A 20,630-nucleotide genomic window follows, 5' to 3' on the forward strand; every position below is an offset into this window, starting at 1 on the left:
TAGGCTACAATCCGATCCACACTTTCCTGGGAGTAAGCCCCACTGACTACAATGGGGCTTACTTCTGAGTAGAAATGCACAGGACTGGACTCTTAAAAGTCCAGCATCCCACCTGTGAAAGAAGCGGGGACAGCTGGCAATGGGGAGGGCTGAGTATGGAGTGGAGGAGGTGGGAGGGGGAGGCGATTGAGAACTGCTGCCTTAGTTTCTATACAGCCCCAAGTGTCAGGCTGCAGCATATTTGCATAACTCTATGGAATTTAGCACAACACATTTTTTCTTAATCGCAAGGGGTCACGAAACAGAACTCATGCACAAAAAATAGGCTCCACCTGTACTGCTTTCATAGATTTGAAATCCTGAAGAGCTGCTGCCAGTCTGCATATACAATGAGGTACGTACATGAACTTCCAACTTTCTCCAAAGTCCTACAGAAGTGCTACAGGAGATCACAAATGTCCAAGCTCTTCGTACATGCCAGACCTCTCATGTGACCTCTCTGTTTGACCTCTCTGTTTGAGCTGTGGGATGAGGACTTCCTCCACTGCTTGCTGTTTCACAACTGTGATGCAGTAGTGGCAGCAAAGGAAAGGCCAGCCTTGCTTTGTGCAAGACCTTTTATAGGCCTTGAGCTATTGCAAGACCTTCATTTATTCATATAAATTCATCTTTAATATATTCATTTATGTAAACTTATGTAAATTTATTCAAATTTTAAATGAAAACTAATTCTTTTCCCCCCCGGCCCCCGACACAGTGTCAGAGAGAGGATGTTGCCCTCCTGCCAAAAACTTTGGACACCCCTGCCCTAGGGCAGTGGTTCTCAAACTGGTGGGTCATGATCCACCAGTTCAAGTAAAGGTTCCCTGGTCCCTTTAAGGGACAGGGAAGGGGAGAGGCAGCAACACGATCCACAGGATCACGTCTCTAGGGAGGTGAGGGGGGTGCTTTCACTTTTACTAATGTAGGGCTGCTGGAGACTCCAGGAGGTGTGGTGAGCCCTACACTGTCCTTCGCAGGGCTCCTTGATGCTTGGAACGCTGAGAAGCAAGCGCAAAGCACTTCCTGTCGCAACCAGGATAGCAACCATCTCCTACAGCCTCCAGAAGCCCCTCATTAGAGAAAGTAAGTGAAGCACCCCACCCCCCTCAGCAATGCAACCCTGGGGATCACATCACTGCCCTCGCCCCTCCCCCACAAAAACTTACTTAGGGAGTAAAGCTCCCTAAAAGTTTGAGAGCCATTGCCCTAGGGAGAGGCTGTGGGTTACACAGGATACAGAAGTCCTGCTCTTTAGAAATATTGAGATTTCACCCAGTAGTGCCTGTTATGGTAGCCAGGAGGACTAGAAATTTACTTGTAAAACAAAAGCTCAGATTCTCAGGACAGTCGGTTTTACAAGCAATATTAAATGTTTTATGGCTTTCCTCCACTTAGAAAATTGTAGAACACCAGAACACATGCAGAACTTTTGCTATCTATAATATACAAATACAGAATGTACAAGAACATAAAATTTTATTATTCATTTTATTTTCACATTTTTGTACTGCCCTTCCTCCAAAGAGCTCAGGGTGGTGTACACAGCTGCTCCCCTCCTTTTGTCCTCACAACAACCCTGAAGGTGAAGCTGAGAGAAAGTGACTGGCCCAAGGTTACCCAGGAAGCTTCATGGCTGAGGGGGGATCTGAACCTGGATCTCCCAGGTCTAAGTCCACCTCCCAAACAGCTACACTTTATTAAAGTAACTAACCTGATAACCTGACCATTTCAGAGTATGTACTTTTATCTATAAATTAGTATGTACAGCTTGGACAAAGTCAGAAGCCAACTGCCCAAGTAAGCATATACCCAGGAATCATCCTGCTTACTCCACCTGGAAATGCTAACACTTGCGTGGCTCAGGCTGAAGAGATATCATAGAGATCTACAAATTTTAGTTGACCTTAGTAGTCAATCCAACATTTATCCAACCAGAGGCAAGAGTTTCTAAATGCAAGTTCAACAATGACCCCCATTCCTTTGCCAGTTTTCAGCTTAGAAGAGCTCTCAGCAGTGTGTAAGTCACATCTCCCCCCCCCCACATTCCCAGAAACTTTCAGTGCTAAGCAGTCCTTAGCCATCAAAGGCTTCACAAAAATTTCCCTGCACCTTCTAGTCCAAATGGATTAGATCAGGATGTTGTAAGTAGTGGACAGAAGCAGCTGTTTGCATGCTGCACACTTCCTAGAACTGTAAACTGCTGGAGAGGATAACAAAGCAGGGGATCTTCCATGCGAAGTTGTGCTTTGGAGAACCACTGTGCAGCTAATTCAGGCTTGGTTTGAGCCACCAACAGATGATCCATGATAGTGCCATGCCATAGAAACAAATAACACGGGCCTACAAAACTGAGGCTTAGAAAAGTTTTTCCCAAAATTTGTGGTGGTTTGATATGAATTTGGGGTGCGGATTCAAAAAATGGCATCTGTTTTACCCTATCACGTCTAGTTTTGGAGATACAGCATAGTTTCATTAGTGAAGGAAGGAAGCGATGCCCAAACCCCAACCTTGGGGCCACTTGCAGCCCTTGAAGCCTCTCAATGAGCCTCAAGGAGCCCCCAGTCTCCAATGAGCCTCTGGCCCTCTGGAGATTTGTTGGAGCCCACACTGGCCCGATGCAACTGCTCTCAGCATAAGGGTGACTGTTTGACCTCTCGCGTGAGCTGTGGGATGAGGGCTCCCTCCACTGTTTGCTGTTTCATGTCTGTGAGGCAATAGTGGCAGCAAAGGAAAGGCCAGCCTTGCTTTGTGCAAGGCCTTTTATAGGACTTGAGTTATTGCAAGACCGTCATTCATTCATATAAGTTCATCTTTAATATATTCATTTATGTAATCTTATGTAAATTTATTCACATTTCAAATGTAAATTAATTCTTTTTTTTTTTTTTTGCCCGGCTCCCAACACAGTGTCTGAGACATAGTGTCAGAGAGACAATGTGGCCCTCCTGCCAAAACCTTTGGACACCCCAATCTAGAAAATGCAAAATAACACCTCAACTTACTAATATTCTATGTTCTAAAGCACATTTCAGTTCCAAGTACTCAAATTACACAAGCTAAGCCATTACTTGTGTGATTTGGTGAGACCAACCATTACTTCCAAAACTTTATAGCACCAAAGGACCATGAGTGGCTTCTGTGAATATAAACAAACTCAATGATCATAAGCTCCCTCTGAGAATAGGACCAGGATTCTACATACGTAAAGGTCATTACATGAGGGGCCATTATGCGCATGATGCAAAGGGTCATTACATGTACATGTGAAGCCCATTGATAAGCAGGGGTTCCGTTCCTGGAACCCCCCCCCCCCCGATAACGAAATCTGTGGTTTTCAGAGCCCATCTGAGCTCCAAACACATCAGGAGCATTGCTCTGCTTGCATTCAGAGCCATTCTGAGCCTTACAAAGGCTGTGCATGAAAACTGGAAGTCAAGGAAAAAAGACACCTGCCAGTGGTACTTGAGGTAGTGTCCAGCGGTACTCACAGGACCTCTGGACCCCTATCACCTAGCAGCGAGATTAGGAACACAACAGTGGTAGGAGGCTCTGCTCAGTGGGCAGAGCTCCAAAGTATGCTTTTCTGCACTTGAAAAAAGCCCTTCCATCTACCCTGAGCCTCTTAATGGTGTTGATTGTGCCGTATCTGGCCTCCCAACCCAGAAGTAACTGTTGATGATGTCATCACCAGTTACTTCCAGTTGTACCTCGAATAGGTGGACCATGTGAAGTGGTACCATGGAGAACAAATGTTGAGAAACACTGTATTAATCAAAGCATCAGTCTGGATATCACCCTGCATCAGTGGTACTCAAACATTTCTGGCCAGTGGCTCCCTTGACCCCACGTGGCTGTTGGCCATGACTCCCCATCATGTTCCTGAGGGTTGAAAGCGACATCATTAAACAGGAAGTGGCCAGAAATATAATTATTATATTAATAATTATATTAATCATATCATTAATTAAATGCAGATCTTAAAAATATATTATTAATACACAGCAATATACATGCTTTATAAATGATCAGCTGCTGATCACTGTTGGAAACAGAATGCTGGAGTAGGCAGATTTTGTCTGGTCCAGGAAGACTCATTTTTTTAACTTTGTAAGCATACCAATAGAATTGTTTTATCAAATGAACTTTGTGAACAACCAGTCTGACCAACATTACACCCACCCACCCCTGTGGACCCCAATCCAACTAGTCATTTCTCCCATTCTCCTTGGATAGGATTCAACCTTTTATTAATTCAATGAAATTAAATTTTTCCAGCAGCTGGTGGGGAAAACAAAAATAGACCATGAAAATATATTAGAGCTGATAAGGGTTTGTAGCTGATTTGTCTCCTATACTGGGAGATGCACAGCCCAATCCTATGCATGCCTACTCAGAAGTAAGTCCCATTAAAATCAATGGGGTCTACTCCCAGGAAAGTGTGGATAGGATTGGGTTGGCAATCACTTCATCAATGGCTGATGTATTCCCTTCAAATAGCAAGATTCATCACTTTAAAAATACAGCCTCTCCTCTTCAGTCAAACAACAAGATTAATAAATCACTTTAAAAACAGTACCCTTTTTCTGTTCCTGGTCAAGTAAAGTGTGTGCTTCTCTCTCTCTCCGCTCACTGCATGGAAACAATTTTAAGACCCCTGGTGACTGGTAAAATAGGAAGTGTTTTATTTGAGGAGGAAAGCAGGAGGGTTTGGAGATTGAAAGGGAGGAGTAGAAGAGGGAGGGGGTTGAAAAGAGAGATTTCACTTTGATGAGAAGCAATCCCAGGCTGGGAACTAGAACCCAACCAGACAAGGATCAAAGAGGGTTTCTTTCTGATGGTCAGCAAGGACAAGGACTACAAAATGAGCATTCTTGGTACTTGCCAGATGGGGGTTCGAGTCAAAGAGCTTTGGAAACAACACGCAGCAAACACAGAAGGCGGCAGCCTTGGAGAGGAGGGAGAAGAGGGCGGGCAGCAGCAGTCACTCTCGGAGGCAGCAGCTGAGCAACTCCCGTTTCTTTTGCTTTAAAAAAAGCATAGAAGACGGGCTCGGATTCTGCCCAGGGGTGTGACTGTATCACTGCAAGAGGACAACCCGTGCCTCCCCTTTGAGTTCCTGGCGCCTCCCTAAGGAGCTGCGCCTCACAGTTTGAATAACACTGCCCTACGTACTTAAAGCACTCAATTTTCTGGTTTTTCAAAGTAATGGTACTTATAAGACTCAATGCTACTCAGAATCAGAAACTACTTTCTTGGTACATGTTGTGAAGAGTTCATAAATGGCAATCTGCTGTGTATTGATTAGCTTCATTATCTGTTAGTATGTCAAAAAAGTTTTATCTTGCTTCAATCAGACAGGAAACCATATCTGTAACTTAATCATGATACTATCTATCACCACATGCATTCCAACAAAGGATCCATATTCAAACAAGCACACTACCCCTATATTCAGCCATAACACACACTTGCTACACTGAGGATTAGGGAGCACACCTTCACCCCAGTGTAGGGGAACCTGTTATTTCCCCAAGTTTAGTAAAAAAACGTTTGAAAGAAGCCACGTTTTCTAAGCAGCAATTTTCTATGCAAAGTGTGAATAGTCTTCAGTAAGTCCTTTGCATGGAAAAAATATAGTAAGTGGGGCCCAGTCTGCATAATACATTAAACCAAGGGTCTCGAAATTTTACAGCACAAGGGCCACATCATATATTGGATACAGTGCTTAAGAGCCATAAAATCAATAAATTTCAATAATAAACAAATACATTAGAGATTGAGGAGGGGGGAACAGATTTTGGAAAGTAAAATTAATTTTTGTGAATGAATTTTGACAGGAGGAATATGGTAAAAAAAATCAATATTTGGAGGGCCACATTAAACCATGGGTTAGGCTACATGAAATAGCTTCCCAGACTTGTGAGCTCAGTCTGAGAAGACGCTAGAGGTATAAAAGCAGCTGCCTGTGACCCTGCCAAGAGAGCCCAGGCTATGCAGATGGAAGTGGCATTAAATTTAACTTAAATGTATTAAATTTAATACTATATTAAATCTATTAAATGTATCTGATTACATATTTTATTAAAATTAAGTATGTATATTAAGTATATTGTGAATACTTTAATTTGGAAATTTAATTCAGTGTGTTGTTCGCAGGTTCCATGTGTAAGTATTCTTACGTCCCACTTGGACGGGAAACTATTCCAGAGAGCAAGAGAACAGCCAGACACCTAAGCATCCTGCCATGTCTTCACAGAATACTAGAGTTGGAAGAGACATCTAGTCCAACCCCTTGCTCAGCACATGCAACTTCAGCATCCTGACAGATTGCCATCCAACCTATCCTTGAAAATCTCCAATAAGGAATAGCCCACTACTGCACTAGGCAGGCTGTTCCAGTTCCTAAGTTCCAGTTAGAGAATTCTCTGTCATATCTACTTCATAGTTATTTCAACCCATTAGTTCTAGTCCTGCACTCAGAAGCATTAAAAGCAAGTCCTCTTCTACTATGTGACAGTCCTTCACATTCTTGAAGATGGCTATCCTATTTCCCTTTAGTACTCTCTTCCCCAGGACTAACAAACCAATCTCTTAACTACGGTATTTTTCGCTCCATAAGACGCACTTTTTTCCCCCCAAAAAAAGTGGAGGGAAAAGTGTGTGCGTCTTATGGAGCGAATACTGCAAAAAAAAACAACTGCGCCCCAGCCCTGGCCCCGCCTCCTGCCCGCTCGCTCTGCTCTGCTTTCCCGGGCAGTCAGAGGCTACTCAGAAGTAAGTCTCAGAGTCAGTGGGGCTCACTCCCAGGAAAGCGTGGGTGGGGTGGCAGTCTCACTGCCCAATCCTGTGCATGCCTACTCTGAAGTAAGTCCCATTAGAGTCAGGGGGGCTTACTCCCAGGAAAGCCTCTCTCCCCCCCCCCAAGCCTGGAGCATCACAGCCTCTCTTCCCCCTCCCCCCCAATCCTGGAGCATCACATCCTCTCTCCCCCCAAGCCTGGAGCATCACAGCTTCTCTCTTCCGCCCCCCAAACCTGGAGCATCACAGCCTCTCTCTCCCCCTCCCAAAGCCTGGAGCATCACAGCTTCTCTTTCCCCCCACCCCAAGCCTGGAGCATCACAACTTCTCTGCAACACAAACACTTTCCCCCCTCTCTCACACACACAGGCTGCCCCCTTCTCTTACACACACAGATGCTCTGCCCTCCCACACACACACTCACACAGCAGGGGAGGGGCGCTTTCACTCACCTCATCCAGCATCTGAATGTAAGCCCCCCCTCCATCACAAAGAAAAAACTGTCTCCTTGGTCAGAATGCCAGTGTTTGCTTATTGCACAAGCCCCAGGTAAGGCTTGGTTCTCACCATAAATCCAGAGGTTTGTTGTGTCTTGAGAATTCAAGTTGTGGTTGGACTTTCCACTTGATCATTTGTATTGGAATCACGGAAGAACTGGCGAAGAGGTAGATGTGGTGTCAGCAGTGGCCCCTTTAAGGGTAAGGCCTGGGCATTCAGCAGAGTGTGCTGCACAGCTGCAGCCACTGGAAGGCAATAGGGCCCTCAGGGATATAAGGAGTACCTGAGGCAGAAAGGGTTTGTGGGTTTTGAAGGAGTGCAGGTTGGAGGTAGGGGAGGAGACTGACTGGGTTTATTGAATTTGGAATCTGACTGTGGATTGTGACAGGACTTGGATACCCTGATGGATTTGACTAACCTTGGACTGTAATTTGGCTTATTGGTTCTGGACTCTGATTTGGCAACTCTGATTGATGGGACTGATTTACTTGGCATCTGTGGACTGGAACTGGACTCACTTTTGCTTGCTGCACTGGTGAGTTGCACAAGGGGGACTGATCAGCCTTAAGCGGGCACAAGGCCCCAGTGGATTGGGATTTGGCAGAACATCATTGTAGCAGAAAGATAATGTGATCCCCTATTTGGGTGCACCTGCTTTTGTGAGCTTCATAAATTCTGACTCTAGCGATGATGAGTTCTTGGGGTTTCCAGAAAACTACTCAAACCTTTAAGTCTCTCCATTTGTTAATGACAGTGATAATGGTTCTTAATGCCACTGTTGACTGCTGTTCACTTTACATGGTTCAAATGTTATTCTGTTATAGTTTATTAAATATTTTATTACACTATTTGGTTCAGAATATTTTTCCTGTTTTCCTCCTCTAAAAACTAGGTGCGTCTTATGGAGCAAAAAATACGGTATTCCTCACCAAAATGCCCAGACTGCTTGCTAACAACTTTTCTCTCTCTTTTCCTCTACTAAACAGCCAAATAGCAATAAAGGATGACTAGAAGCTGTGCATGAGAACAAATGAAAATACAAATGAATCTCAGTGCAACTTCCAAAATGTAGCCTTGTTTAACACAAGGCTGAACTCTGAGGAGGGGCTCAGGCTACTCCTGCTTTCATGGAAGGGGGAAACTACTATGCTGCAAACTGTTAGAGATGTAAATAGTTCTTTAAGACTAAAATGAAGAACAGATTCAAGAGGCCTGTCAGAAGCAATTCTTACTCAGTAGGAGTGACATACAACATTTTTAAGAGACCTGGATCAGTTGCACCAACTGCCCGTTCCTATGTAGAAATATTGCCTGAACATGTTAATGTTTCAGAAGAAGCACTAGAAAGCTGATGCTTTTGTCACTTCGTGGAGAGAAGGGGGTGAACCTAGATCAGCACTTGAGAAAACAATTTCCCCCAGTATCCATGGGGGATAAGCTCCTGCGACCTCAACAGATACCAGAAACCATGGATAAGGGGGAACCCTACCTCTGCGTGATCTTTATGGTCATTTCTTTCGTTTAATGTCCTTACCCTGGCACCAAGCAAGTACTGTATGTATCTTCCTTTTACCAAATGCGACAAGCTAGCAAGCTTATAGGAAGACAAGCAGCCAGAATGCTAGAGAAGACTAAACAAACATTAACAGGAAGCCTGTTAACGGGGGGAGGGGGAGAGTAGAGAACCGTGGATATGGGAGGACACTGTACATTTAAGAAGTGTACTTGGAAGTACTTCTCTGATCACAATACAAACTCTGTCATAGTAGAATCCGCACATGAAAACTTTGTGAATATGCTACTATTTCAATCATTTGCATCAGGGCTCTCCAGACTCTGGCCCACAGACTAGATCTGGTGCCTTGCCTAAGCCCTCCCCCACACGAACGGTGCTTATCATTCCACAGGAAGCTTCCTCAAAGTGCGTTCATGCGCCCCCAAGCCACTTCCAGCTTCCAATGCCCCAGTAGGCTTTGCACCTGGATTTCCTAGCAGAAGCTGCTGGATACAGCAAAGACTGAGACACACAGAGATGCTTTGTTGAGGCTCCCACGCAGAATGGTAAGCACCATTCATGCTGGGGGAACCTTTGCCAGCATGCAGCTGTCTCCATTTTGGAGACCGCTGATTTACACAAACGGAAAGCTAGAGCATTTGAACTAGTGGCCCTATAAACCTGGTCATGGTATTAAATCAATATTCACCAGTACATACACTGAATTAGCTTGTGCAACCATTTCAACATAAATAAGTTATTTGAAGGATGCATTATACAGTAAAACTCCAATAGACTGGAATCCAATTACATGACACTAGATCTAGTATTAAAATGGATTTCATATTACCATTAGAACAATGTGCCCCTTTTAAAAATCCATGTTTTTTCTTAAAGAACTGTGGCCTTCCTTACAAGACTATTGAAAGGGAGAGCAATTTGCAAGTTGAAAATACTGTATGTCTGGGCTTACACCAGACAGATGGGGAGGTACAGCTTCCTCTAGATTGCCCCAAGGCTTTTCACTGCTTCCACTGGGACCAATGCATCATTTGACAAGAGCAGCCAAGCGCTTTATCTGAGGCTGGAAGGAAGGAAAAGGAAACAGGAAAACTGTGCAGAAGGTTGCATGACTTTACAAACCTGGCCCTGCTGGAGGGGCAGAAGGAGACACCTTGCAATTGCCACCAAGGATCCTCCCAGCCCCACAGTTGCACAGCAGTCTCCTTTCCACCTTTTCAGCACTGCATTACCTCCTGATAGTAAGGCATATCCTATAATCTGGCACTACCAGATTATCTGGTCCCAAATTATAGAAAGTCTATAGTACTTTTATCTGTCAATCAAAAGAATATTACCTGCGACCTGCCTGCATAGTGAAAGACCATGGAAAAACTATTACAGGTTGAGCTTCATTATTTGCATGGGTTCCATTGCAAGCACGCACATGGATGGCAAAAAACGCACTATAGCAAATCTATTTAAAAAACAAAGTTTCTTTGCTCCAGTGATTGAAAAACAGCTGTGCTGACCTTTGTGAAGAGTCATTAAGAAGAAAATTCATCAATCAGTCCTCCTCCAAGCACTTACAAAGGTGCTTCACTCAGCCCCTCCCTTCACCAATGCAAAGTGATCATCTTTCTTTCACTGTACAGGGGGAAGGAAGGGGTCCCCTGGAGAGAGAAGGATTGATGGATTGTCAGCCAGCTGCCCTCTCTCTCTCTCCTTAAGGAGGCTATTGTTAAAGGAATGTTCAGTTTTTAAAATTGATTTTAAAGGGATGCATTTTTCCCCTTCTTCAGGGATCAGCACATTCCTTCTAATTTGCAGTGGCCATTCGTGTTGAGTCAAATCTGTATATTAAAAATCTGTGTATAAATAGGCTGGACCTATACTTCCAATAATCTTGATAATTGTAATGTATATTAATATGAATCATTTTCTCTGTTCCTTATATAAGATTTGCAGTACAGGTATCCACAAGGAATGTTTTTCCACCCAGCCCCAAACCTTGTGGATACTGGAAACGGTGAATAAAGCTGAGTCCAAACTTACTGTTTTGCTGAGCACTTCAGTCTCTTCTTGGAAGCTTCCGGAGGTATCTTCAGGGTCGTTTCAGGCTGGCGACCCATTCTACTGGCCTCTGTGGGCCTCAGAATGGCTTACTGAGGTGACCAGTGACTTTGGGTCAAATTGAAAGTTTTGTTCACAACCCAGAAGTAGCTTCCAGACACTGCTGCAGCCCATTCTGGAGTCTGCAGAAGCCAATAGAATGGGTTGCCAACCTGGACTGCTTCAGAAAAGAGTTAAGAAAGAGTATGCGGGGGGGAGGGGAAACTGTAGATAACCAGAATCATGATATGAAGGGAGGGGCGCCTGTACTTGGTAAAGCAAGAATGTCTATCTCCCTCAGCAATTTAATTTTAAGTCGCATATTAAAACCAGTTACCTATACCTAGTCTTAACAACAGTTCAATAATCAGACAATGAAAAGCAAACTGTCGTTTAAGAATAGTTAGTATCTCAAACTTAGTGACAAAATTCATGACTTCAATACAAGATACAGGACCAAGTTTAGTACTAGTTTGACTGTACCCATAAAACTACTATGAGCAATAGTAGCACGTGGATTTGAACCGCTCACAAGGAAAACTGATTGAACTCAGTTTCATGGCAGATCATTAACTAAAACAGATACAAATATTGTTAGCACATTAAGTATCTACCTGGTTCTTCTTTGATGAACTGTAAGTCTTCTTCTGGGTATTGGACCGCTGTTTGAGTAGTTTCTTCTAACGTTTCTTCATTATTAGGTGGTATATTGTAAACAAATCTTTTTGCCGTTTGGTTTTTCCTTCTTGCTTTTCCAGGTTCTTGAAGAGATTGTCCTTGTGAGCTCATATCATTCCATACAAAGACCTTTCCCTCACCTTGAGACTCATTTTCAGCCATTTCCGGTGAACTGTCCTGGACCCAATCACTAATTTGGTAGTTTTCAGATTGACTCTCATCAATGCAGTAGCCATCATTTTCAGATTTTATACTGCTTGCCAAGTTAGTAAGATTTCGTGTTGCCCAAAAACTAGCAACTTTCTGATCCCTTGAAGACAATCCATCCCTGCTGACAGATCTTCTATTGTAATCCACAACTACAGCTTCTGGAGCTTCTGATTTTATGCTTATATTTAAGGCATCTTTGATAAAATTGCGACAGGATTGGACAACCTCTGTCATCTGAAGGTAGCTGGCCACTGACATAACTTCAATAGCATTCTGGCTTGTAAGCACAAGGTTACCAGAATATAGGAAGTCCAAGATGACAGAGAAGCCCTGAACAGCAACAACATCTAAGTAGGTAACAGTGGTTTGGTTACGGCTTTCTTTGTTTGTAAAGCAATAGAGAGTCTTGAAGAAACGGCTGCCTGCAACCAGGATGTTTTTGTGAGCTCTGAAGACCCTTCCACTCACCACAATATTGACATCACAAAGAATGCCCTTCTTTCTCTGTTCATTTAATTCTTGCAATAGTTGATAGCAGTAAGAGTTCTCATTTGGCCTAATGTTGTAATCACAATCTCTCTCATTAGCCAATTCTGATGGTATTTCCGATTCCTATAATTAGACAGAGAACAATTAAGATATCAGCATTTAGGAACTGACTTGTTTGGTTTTAATTCCTTCTATTCACTTGAAATTTTTATTTCCAATATCCCCATGAAAAAGCCTGAAGTATTTTATTGCATTGTTTAACCCAAGGCCAATGCACCATACCTCACTTTGAGGCAACAGTCGTAGTCCCCCCCACACACCCCAAGGCTACTCATGCATTCTGGGGCAAACCCAGGAGGAGCAAAGAACCTCTATGTGACCCGAAAGGGGTCTTCAAGTACTCAAAATAGCTCTACAGCCTGAGGAATGGCACAGTTTGGCTGCATAAAGGTAGGGAATGCTATCTTGGCATATTTTTTTACTTTTTAAGTCCTTCAAATGTGGACTCCAATATCTGCAAATTTCGATATACACAAGGGAACCCCCGCTGATAACAAGGTTCCACCTGTTCATATTTTAACTACCACAAAGTTTTGACCAACCAGATTCACTGCTAAGTAGATACACTATGTTGAAGGTACCACCTTGTGATTTTAAATTGTGTTAGATAGAACAATGATCCCAAAGTATGAGCTGTGGCTCACCAAGGAGCTGCAGAAACCAGCTAGGACAGGGGTCGGCAACCTTAAACACTCAAAGAGCCATTTGGACCCGCTTTCCAGAGGAAAAAAAAACCTCAGGAGCCACAAAACCCTTTTGACATCTAAAATGAAGATAACATTGCATATATAGTGTTTTTTCACCTTTATGCTCTTATAGGTCCCATTTTTATAATGTAGCCCCCTCTTGTAGCTTTTAGTTAGTTTTGTCATACATTCTTGTCCTGTGTTTTCAGACGCCTGGTCCTCTATGGTGTTTTGCCTGATTCCAAGGCCATTCTCTGCCTGGAGAATTATGCCCACTTTAAGCAAATTAGCTCCCCTTCTTTCCCCCAACAAATGACCCTGGTTCTGCCCTGCACTCCTGCTGGACCCCACCTCCAGGGTAGCTCGCCTGTTCAACCTACAGAGGTCCTCTCTCCTGCCAGCAGCCTCCTGCCACTACAGCAGACCCTTGGTCCTCAGCAGGTCTTGGGCACAGCAGCCACACAGCAAACTCCAGTGTCTCCAGCAGTCCATTAGTCACAAAGTCAGAGTATCCAGGGCAGAGTCCAAAGTCAATAAGCCAAATCACAGTCCAAGGTCAGATTCCAAAGTAAGTCAGTCAAATCAGTCAGAGTATCCAAGTCAAACTCAATAAGGCAAGTCAGTCTCCTCTCCAACCTGCACTCCTTCTACAACCCCCCCTTCCTGCCTCAGGTGCTCCTTATATCCCTATTGCCTTCAAGTGGCTGCAGCTGTGCAGCACACTCTGCTGGATGCCCAGGCCTTACCCTTAAAGGGGCCACTGCTGACACCACATCTACCTCCTCACCAGATCTTCCAGGATTCCAATACATATGTCGGTTATGACTTCTGCTTAGCTTACATGGATACTAAAGAACTCCCCCCCACCTTCCAGAGGCACCCTGCTGGAAGGAAAAAAGGACACAGACTCCAGAGGTGGGGAGGAGAAGAAGCCATAGCTGGGGGGGAGCCACAGGCCAGCTTCTGCCCTGCCTGCCTGCCCTCCCTCAGGCTGCAACCCTCTCCATATTATCCTGGGAGTAAGCTCCATTGACTACAATGGGACTTCTGAGCAGACAAGTTGGAGCTCTCAGGTTGGAGCTCTCAGGTTGCAGTCCTCTCCACACTTTCCTGGGAGGAAGTCTCACTGACTACTTGTGAGTAGACCTGCATAGGAGGAGGCTGAGGCTGCAGCCCTCCACACCTTCCTGGGAGGAAGCCCCACTGACTACAGCTTACTTGTGAGTAGACCTGCACAGGAGGGGGCTGAGGCTACAGTCCTCCACACCTTCCTGGGAGTAGCCCAGGGACTACATTAGGGCTTGCTCTCGAGCACACCTGCGCAGGCTCCCACTCACCCGTCCTTGCACTTGGCCTTGAGCAGGCTCCAAGGCTGCCATCCCAGGGACCCTTTCCTGGGAGTAAGCTACATCCACTGTAATGGGGCTTACTACTGAGTAGACCCACAGGATGTCTCCTCTGCTGTGGAGGAAAAGCCTCTCCTTGCACTGAGTGGGGACCTGCAAGGGCTCACAATGGCTGAGGAGGAGGGTGTCCTGCTAGAGAGTTGGGGAAGGGAAAAACAGGGAGCTTAAGCTTGCAGAGCAGGCAAAATTGAAAAGGGAAACCAATGTGGAGCAGGTGGGGGTGAAGGGAGGAGGGCTGTAGTGCGCTCAGGGGACGGAGGGAAGCAGCCTGCCCTCCCAACACAGGTGCCTCCTGTTACCCCCTTTGCCACTTTCACCTGGAGGAGCCACAGCTGAAAGAGCTGCATGCGGCTCTAGAGCCGCAGGTTGCCGACCCCTAAGCTAGGAGAACAGCAGAATCCTTGCAAAAAACACTTGCCATCCTATACAATGTAAAGAATCGTAGCCCTAATGGGAAGCCACAGTTAGTCACCCAGTAGATCAAGAGAGCCAGTAGGTCAAGAGAGCAGCCAGCTGAAAATGTTTGTATACAGTTCTCCCATGGTGTCATTCCCAATCAAATATACATATACCTATAAGAGGATGCCTCTGAGCTTGTAAAAAGTGCTTGTCTCTTAAAGTGCACTGTCCTTTTTTAGTACCCCTGCTCAGTTCTAGGGACCTGTGAGTCAGAAAAGTTTTGGGAACCACCATGACCTACTACCCTCTCCCCATACATCATAAACAGGAAAGGAGAAAGTAGTTGTTTTACAATCCTGTTGCTAGGTTGCTTTTGTTGTCGTTCTTTCTAGCTTATAGCCCATATCTATGTCTGCCTCTTCTTGCCTTTTCTGAGTTCCAAAACAGAAAGTGAGAGAACTCCTTATGCTGCCTCAACATTAACTATCTGAACACGTGCTCTCTCTCTCTACGTCTGTAATGGAAGATCAGAAGATCATCAGGTGGATAATAATAATAATAATAATAATAATAATAATAATAATAATAATAAACAGGTATTTATATACCGCCTTTTTTGGTCTTTATTCAAGACTTTATTCAAGGCAGTTTACATAGGCAGGCTGATTAAATCCCCATAGGGATTTTTACAATTGAAAGAAGGTTCTATCTTTCAAGAACCACAACAGTCCAGGTGTTTCACTCTCATCTGGTTTCACATTCTGGCCTCCTTCTCCCACGCTCAGAGCAGATGGAATCGCTCGGCTTCAGCTTGCCAGCTGCTTCAAGGTCGCACGGTGCCGGTGGCCTCGAACTGGCGACCTTGTGGATGTTATCTTCAGGCAGCCGGAGGCTCTACCCTCTAGACCAGACCTCCTGGATGATGTGGTGTTGACAGTGATTCCATGTTTTGACAGCTGTTTGACAACTCTGGGAAGGGCAGGGCTGGCTCCACAGCTGTAATCAATCAAGGCCAATGGAGACCTGGATGGACCTGAGCTTCATTGACCTTGATGGGACTTTGAATGGACATGGACTCACCTGAGCCTAATTTGGACTTAACAAGGTAGCTCACAGCTGAGCTGCATTTGGATAATGGAACATACAGGAATAAAAGGCAGCTTTAGAAGGAGCAAGGCTACCCTGACCCAGAGGGATCCTGACCAGACAAAGCTATCTGACCCAGACCTACGGGAGAAGGGGACTGCCAGGACCCTGCTGGAGGAGACACTCTGCTGGAGAGGACACTGCTGAAGAAGAGGGACTCTGCTTCAGAAGACTGGACTGTGCTTTGGAGATTGGATTGGACTTGGACTTCAGACCTTTACCCACTGAGTTATGTGGAGTTTTGGGGAGGGAAAGCCTCTGGACAAGAGGACTTGCAGGGAGTGTCAGTAGCAATAAATTCTTGTTAATTGCTCAACTGATAAGGAGTTCTGTTCATTTCTTTGCACACCACAGTTCTTGGAAAAGAAGGGTGTTAGTTAGCCAAAAAGTGGGCATTAGAAGGGAGTTGGAATATTTGGACGGGACAAATTGGTGTAGTCGGCAGGATAGAGAGAATTTGGGCAAGACAACATCTTCTGCATGTAACAGATGGAGTCTCGCTACATTCTCAGCACTCCTCTTTGGCTAATCCTCACTTCCCATTCACATGCCTCCCGCATTAGCTGCAAATATTCTTATCACTTTCCAAACTCTTCCTCTCCACTCCAATCACCATAGTGAAATTCATTACATATCACTTCTGTTCCAAATTGTTTTCAGACAATTTCTCACAAGAGTTCAATTTTTAGCTCTGTCTCCACCTCAGTCTTACACAGAAATTATTCAGATACTTTAAACCTGCCAACCTGTAGCACGAGTGGCAAATGCACACTCTCTGAGTGGCACACAAAGTCACCATAAATTTTTGAAAAATATTTAAATAATAACAAAAGAAGGTACTGTAGTAGTTTACAGTTTACTTGATTTCTTTGCTACACCTTGAATAGCATGCCCCCAAATTTCTAATGCTGCAATGGGCACACTCAGGGTGGCCATGGCTACTCTGCTTGGTTTGATTTGGTTAGAAAATGGAGAAAAAGGCAGGAAAAATTGGATAGACAGAAGAGAAAGCCAATAGGATTGATGCTAGTGAGTTGCATTCCACTGATTGGCGGATCACTCCGGTAATGCTGGAGTGCTGAAGAGGCAAGGGGTGGGCTGTATTGGGCATCAGGGGCAGAGATGGCCAACAAGATCAGTAAAGCCCAGGTAGCCCAGCCAAGCAGAGATACTAGTGCCAGGAAAATCATCCATAAAGAGATCCTGGCTAGGATAATCTTTGAGGACGAGAAAATGGGCAGGCCTAGAGGCATTAGGCCAAGCAGAATAGCAATCAAGGGCAGAAGGGTACATTATATGGACCTTATAACAAGACCTGCTGAACCAGACTATGCATAGTATTAGCTAGGATAGTTATTTGATTTTTCTCTTTAAACCACTTTGTGAACTTTTAGTTGAAAAGCGGTATATAAATACTGTTATTGTTATTATTGTTGTTGTTATTATTATTATTAATAATAGGATAATCTTTGAGGACGAGAAAATGGGCAGGACTACAGCAAAGATGTAGATCAGTGCATACCCACCCACTCAAAAAAAGGCAGCAAAATAAGAAAATGTTCATATGGAAGGATTTTAATCAGCTTAACATAATCTCCAAAATGATCTCCAGACCCAAGTTCATGATATAGGTGACCAACACCATCTATTTTAGGAAGCTTAAACTGAAAAGTGAGACCAACTTCCTGAGCCTATTTAAAATGTTACACCCAAAGTTCAGGTCAAAGAGCATAAATTAGTATTACTAAAGAGGGTATACAACAGCAGTACCTTACTTAGTATGGTACAAGCAATATCTAAAGTTAACAACACTTAACATGTTTATCTCCAAGAAAAATACATTTGTTAGGCTAACTAGGTGGGTAGTCTACAAGAAAACCTTTAAAACCAATGTAAATAATTTTACAGGCTTACACAGTAGCAAGAACAAGGTTTACAACAGGCATCTGGGAAGTAGCACCCTAAAGGAAGTTTACAGAAGACATTCAAAAGCAAATCATGAAACAATTTTTCATGATACATTTTGCAAAGTCACCTGAAATCAACATTCCCTCCACCTCTCTCCTGTGCAGTTACTTCAAAGCTGAAATGCAGTAGTTATGAAACATTAGATCAGGGGTGCTCAATAGGTGGATCACGATCTACCGGTAGATCGCGAGGCAAAATGAGTAGATCGCGGAGTGCCGACCCCCCCCTTCAGGTGCCTCTGGGAGGAAACGCCGCGAGTAAGGCCCATTGTACTCAATGGGGCTTACTCCCAGGTAAGTGTGGCTAGGATTGCAGCCTCACAGCCTAATCCTAGGCATGTCTAGTCAGGAGTAAGTCCTGTTATACTCAGTGGGGCTCAAGGTACACCAACATACATTGTACACATAAATGTTATATGTTATGATGGCGCGAACATTGTAAAAAAAAACTCTGGTAGATCTCCGGGCCTTGCTGGGTTTCAAAGTAGCTCTCGAGCCAAAAAAGTGTGAGCACCCCTGCATTAGGTGATAGGAAATTAGAACTACCTAACTAACATGTTAATGCCTGGGGACACACTTTGCAAAATACACTGCTATTAATCTACAATACTCAAATATTAAACTTGCTACAGTTTGGACAGGCAAAACTTCAATTCATTCTTAAGTTTACATTTAACACAATCTCTATTGAATTGAGAAGTGTTTGTTTTTTTAAAGTCCATACCAAAGGACATATAAAACATAAACCAAAGAGACTCAAGCCATGTAACAGTCAGGGAGTGACTATTCACAGCAAGTCTCTTGTGAAATAAAAATCAAGAGGCAGCACCAGAAAACTGGCAAAGGGCATCAGCCTCACCTCACAAAGGTAGACAACATAAGAACAAGCCCCTTGTGCTAAGTGAGCAAGCTACTGCCCACTCTAAAGCACATGTGTGCACACACCCCTCCCAATTCCAACCAGCTCAGACTGGAAATGACAGGAATATGATGGAGTAGCAGCAACTCAAGTGCTCAACATATGGTGAGGAAGCAGGGCACTAGCTGGCTTACCACACTCAGAGGGGGAAGGCAGAAATCCACAAATATCTGCAAAAGTGATTAAGAGAACCTGTTGTCCTGTCTATGGAAGACTCATGCAGAGTTCCCCAACACAATGTATCAGAGGTAAAAATCACATCAAGGTGGGGGAGGAGCAATGAAGCTTATTTATATATTGATTTTAGAACACGTTGCGCTTACAAGGCATTTTTTTCCAGTGGTTTTCTGTCCTGAGGGACTAAAAGTCACAGAAGACATCAAATAGTCACTGGAAGAGTCACTATGCTGAGTGAATGGGGATGGTTGCTCTCACCCTTTTAAATACAAGAGAACCAACACTTTAAAAACTGTATCTTAGTTCAGTTAACAGGAGCACATTTAGCTGGTCTGTAGTACTGCTTGCACCTATGGAGCAGACCTGTACTACACATCAACATACCGTCCATATGGAAACCCAACTTCAAATCCATAGATCAGTAGAGGTCCTTCAATGACCTTAAATGAAGCCATGGGCCATAGATCAGCTCTAATCTTCTATGCTGAACGTAGCTTGCCTGTAGATGTCATAACCTACATGGCTGCGGGTGCACATCGAGTTCAGTGGAGTTCAGATGTGCATCTGCACCTCAAAGCTTATCTGTATTAGCTGTGCTTGTATCTCCCTTGCTAGATTGGTTTATCTTTCAGCTAACATACCTCAAAGGTTCACTGTGAAGCTGAAAATGCTGCATTAAGTTCCTCAGAATGGAACAAGCTTTACCAAACTGCTATTAAGTCAGTGGGGAACAGAAAATGTCATGCAAAGAGTTAATTATCTACATCCAGATTCTGAGCTACAGAAAAGTAACATGTATAACTAGTTTCAGTATTTTAACATTAGAGGAGCTACTTCTTATAATATTTAACAAATCCTTCTTTAGAATCAGAAAACCCCACATGGCATCACAGCCACAATGTATGCTTCAGATACAACACTGCACAAAATTGTGAAATTAAGTTTGCAGCGCTGCACAACACGTGCAAAACCTTCCAGAAAATCAGTTCATTTGCTTCTCATCAACATTCCATAAAAACTAACCCAGTAAAAGACAATGAAAATTGTTTGAAATGCTGAAGTTACTTCAACTGCTGCCACTGAGGAAAGGGAAGAATGAGACCTTTCAAGGACTGGCTGCCCCAACATCTCAAATGACCTGTGTGAACTATCTGCTTATCATTCCCATGTCCATTCTCCTGTTTCCCAGGCAAAATGTGTCATTTGCAGACTCTCCAGATCCAGAGTTGAGGAGTCTGCGGCCAGGGCAGGTTTCACCTTGCACTGCTACAGAGAAGTAGCTGCAAAGGCGGCTGCTGCTGCTGCCGCCGCCGCCGCCTGTAGATTTGCCTCCACTCTCCACCTCACATACTGGAGAACAGACCAGGAAAGGAGGCAGCAGAAGGCAAGGTGACGTTACAGCTCTGGACACGCAGGACCGGGAAGGCTCCTGGTCAGCCTGCAGGCAGAAGGCAGTAATCTGCTTACCGGAGCCAGAAGGCAGCCAGGAGCGTCGCGTGCCCTCCAAAGCAGGCTGGGGAGAACCCATTTAAAGCGCTGCACACGTGG

The 20,630-nt window shown here is 44.2% G+C and overlaps 1 protein-coding gene across 1 annotated transcript in view; it reads right to left on the minus strand.

Annotated features, from left to right (window-relative positions):
• The window catches only part of ZBTB10 (zinc finger and BTB domain containing 10), a 36,950-nt gene that overhangs the window by 15,387 nt on the left and 933 nt on the right, over nucleotides 1-20,630 (minus strand). The window contains exon 2 of the mRNA XM_066625546.1: nucleotides 11,560-12,445. Coding sequence (XP_066481643.1) covers nucleotides 11,560-12,445 — 886 coding nt within the window. The remainder of the gene's footprint in view (nucleotides 1-11,559; nucleotides 12,446-20,630) is intronic.

Source organism: Tiliqua scincoides, chromosome 4 (genome assembly GCF_035046505.1).
Source record: "Tiliqua scincoides isolate rTilSci1 chromosome 4, rTilSci1.hap2, whole genome shotgun sequence".
In the NCBI taxonomy this organism is placed as follows: Eukaryota; Metazoa; Chordata; class Lepidosauria; order Squamata; family Scincidae; genus Tiliqua; species Tiliqua scincoides.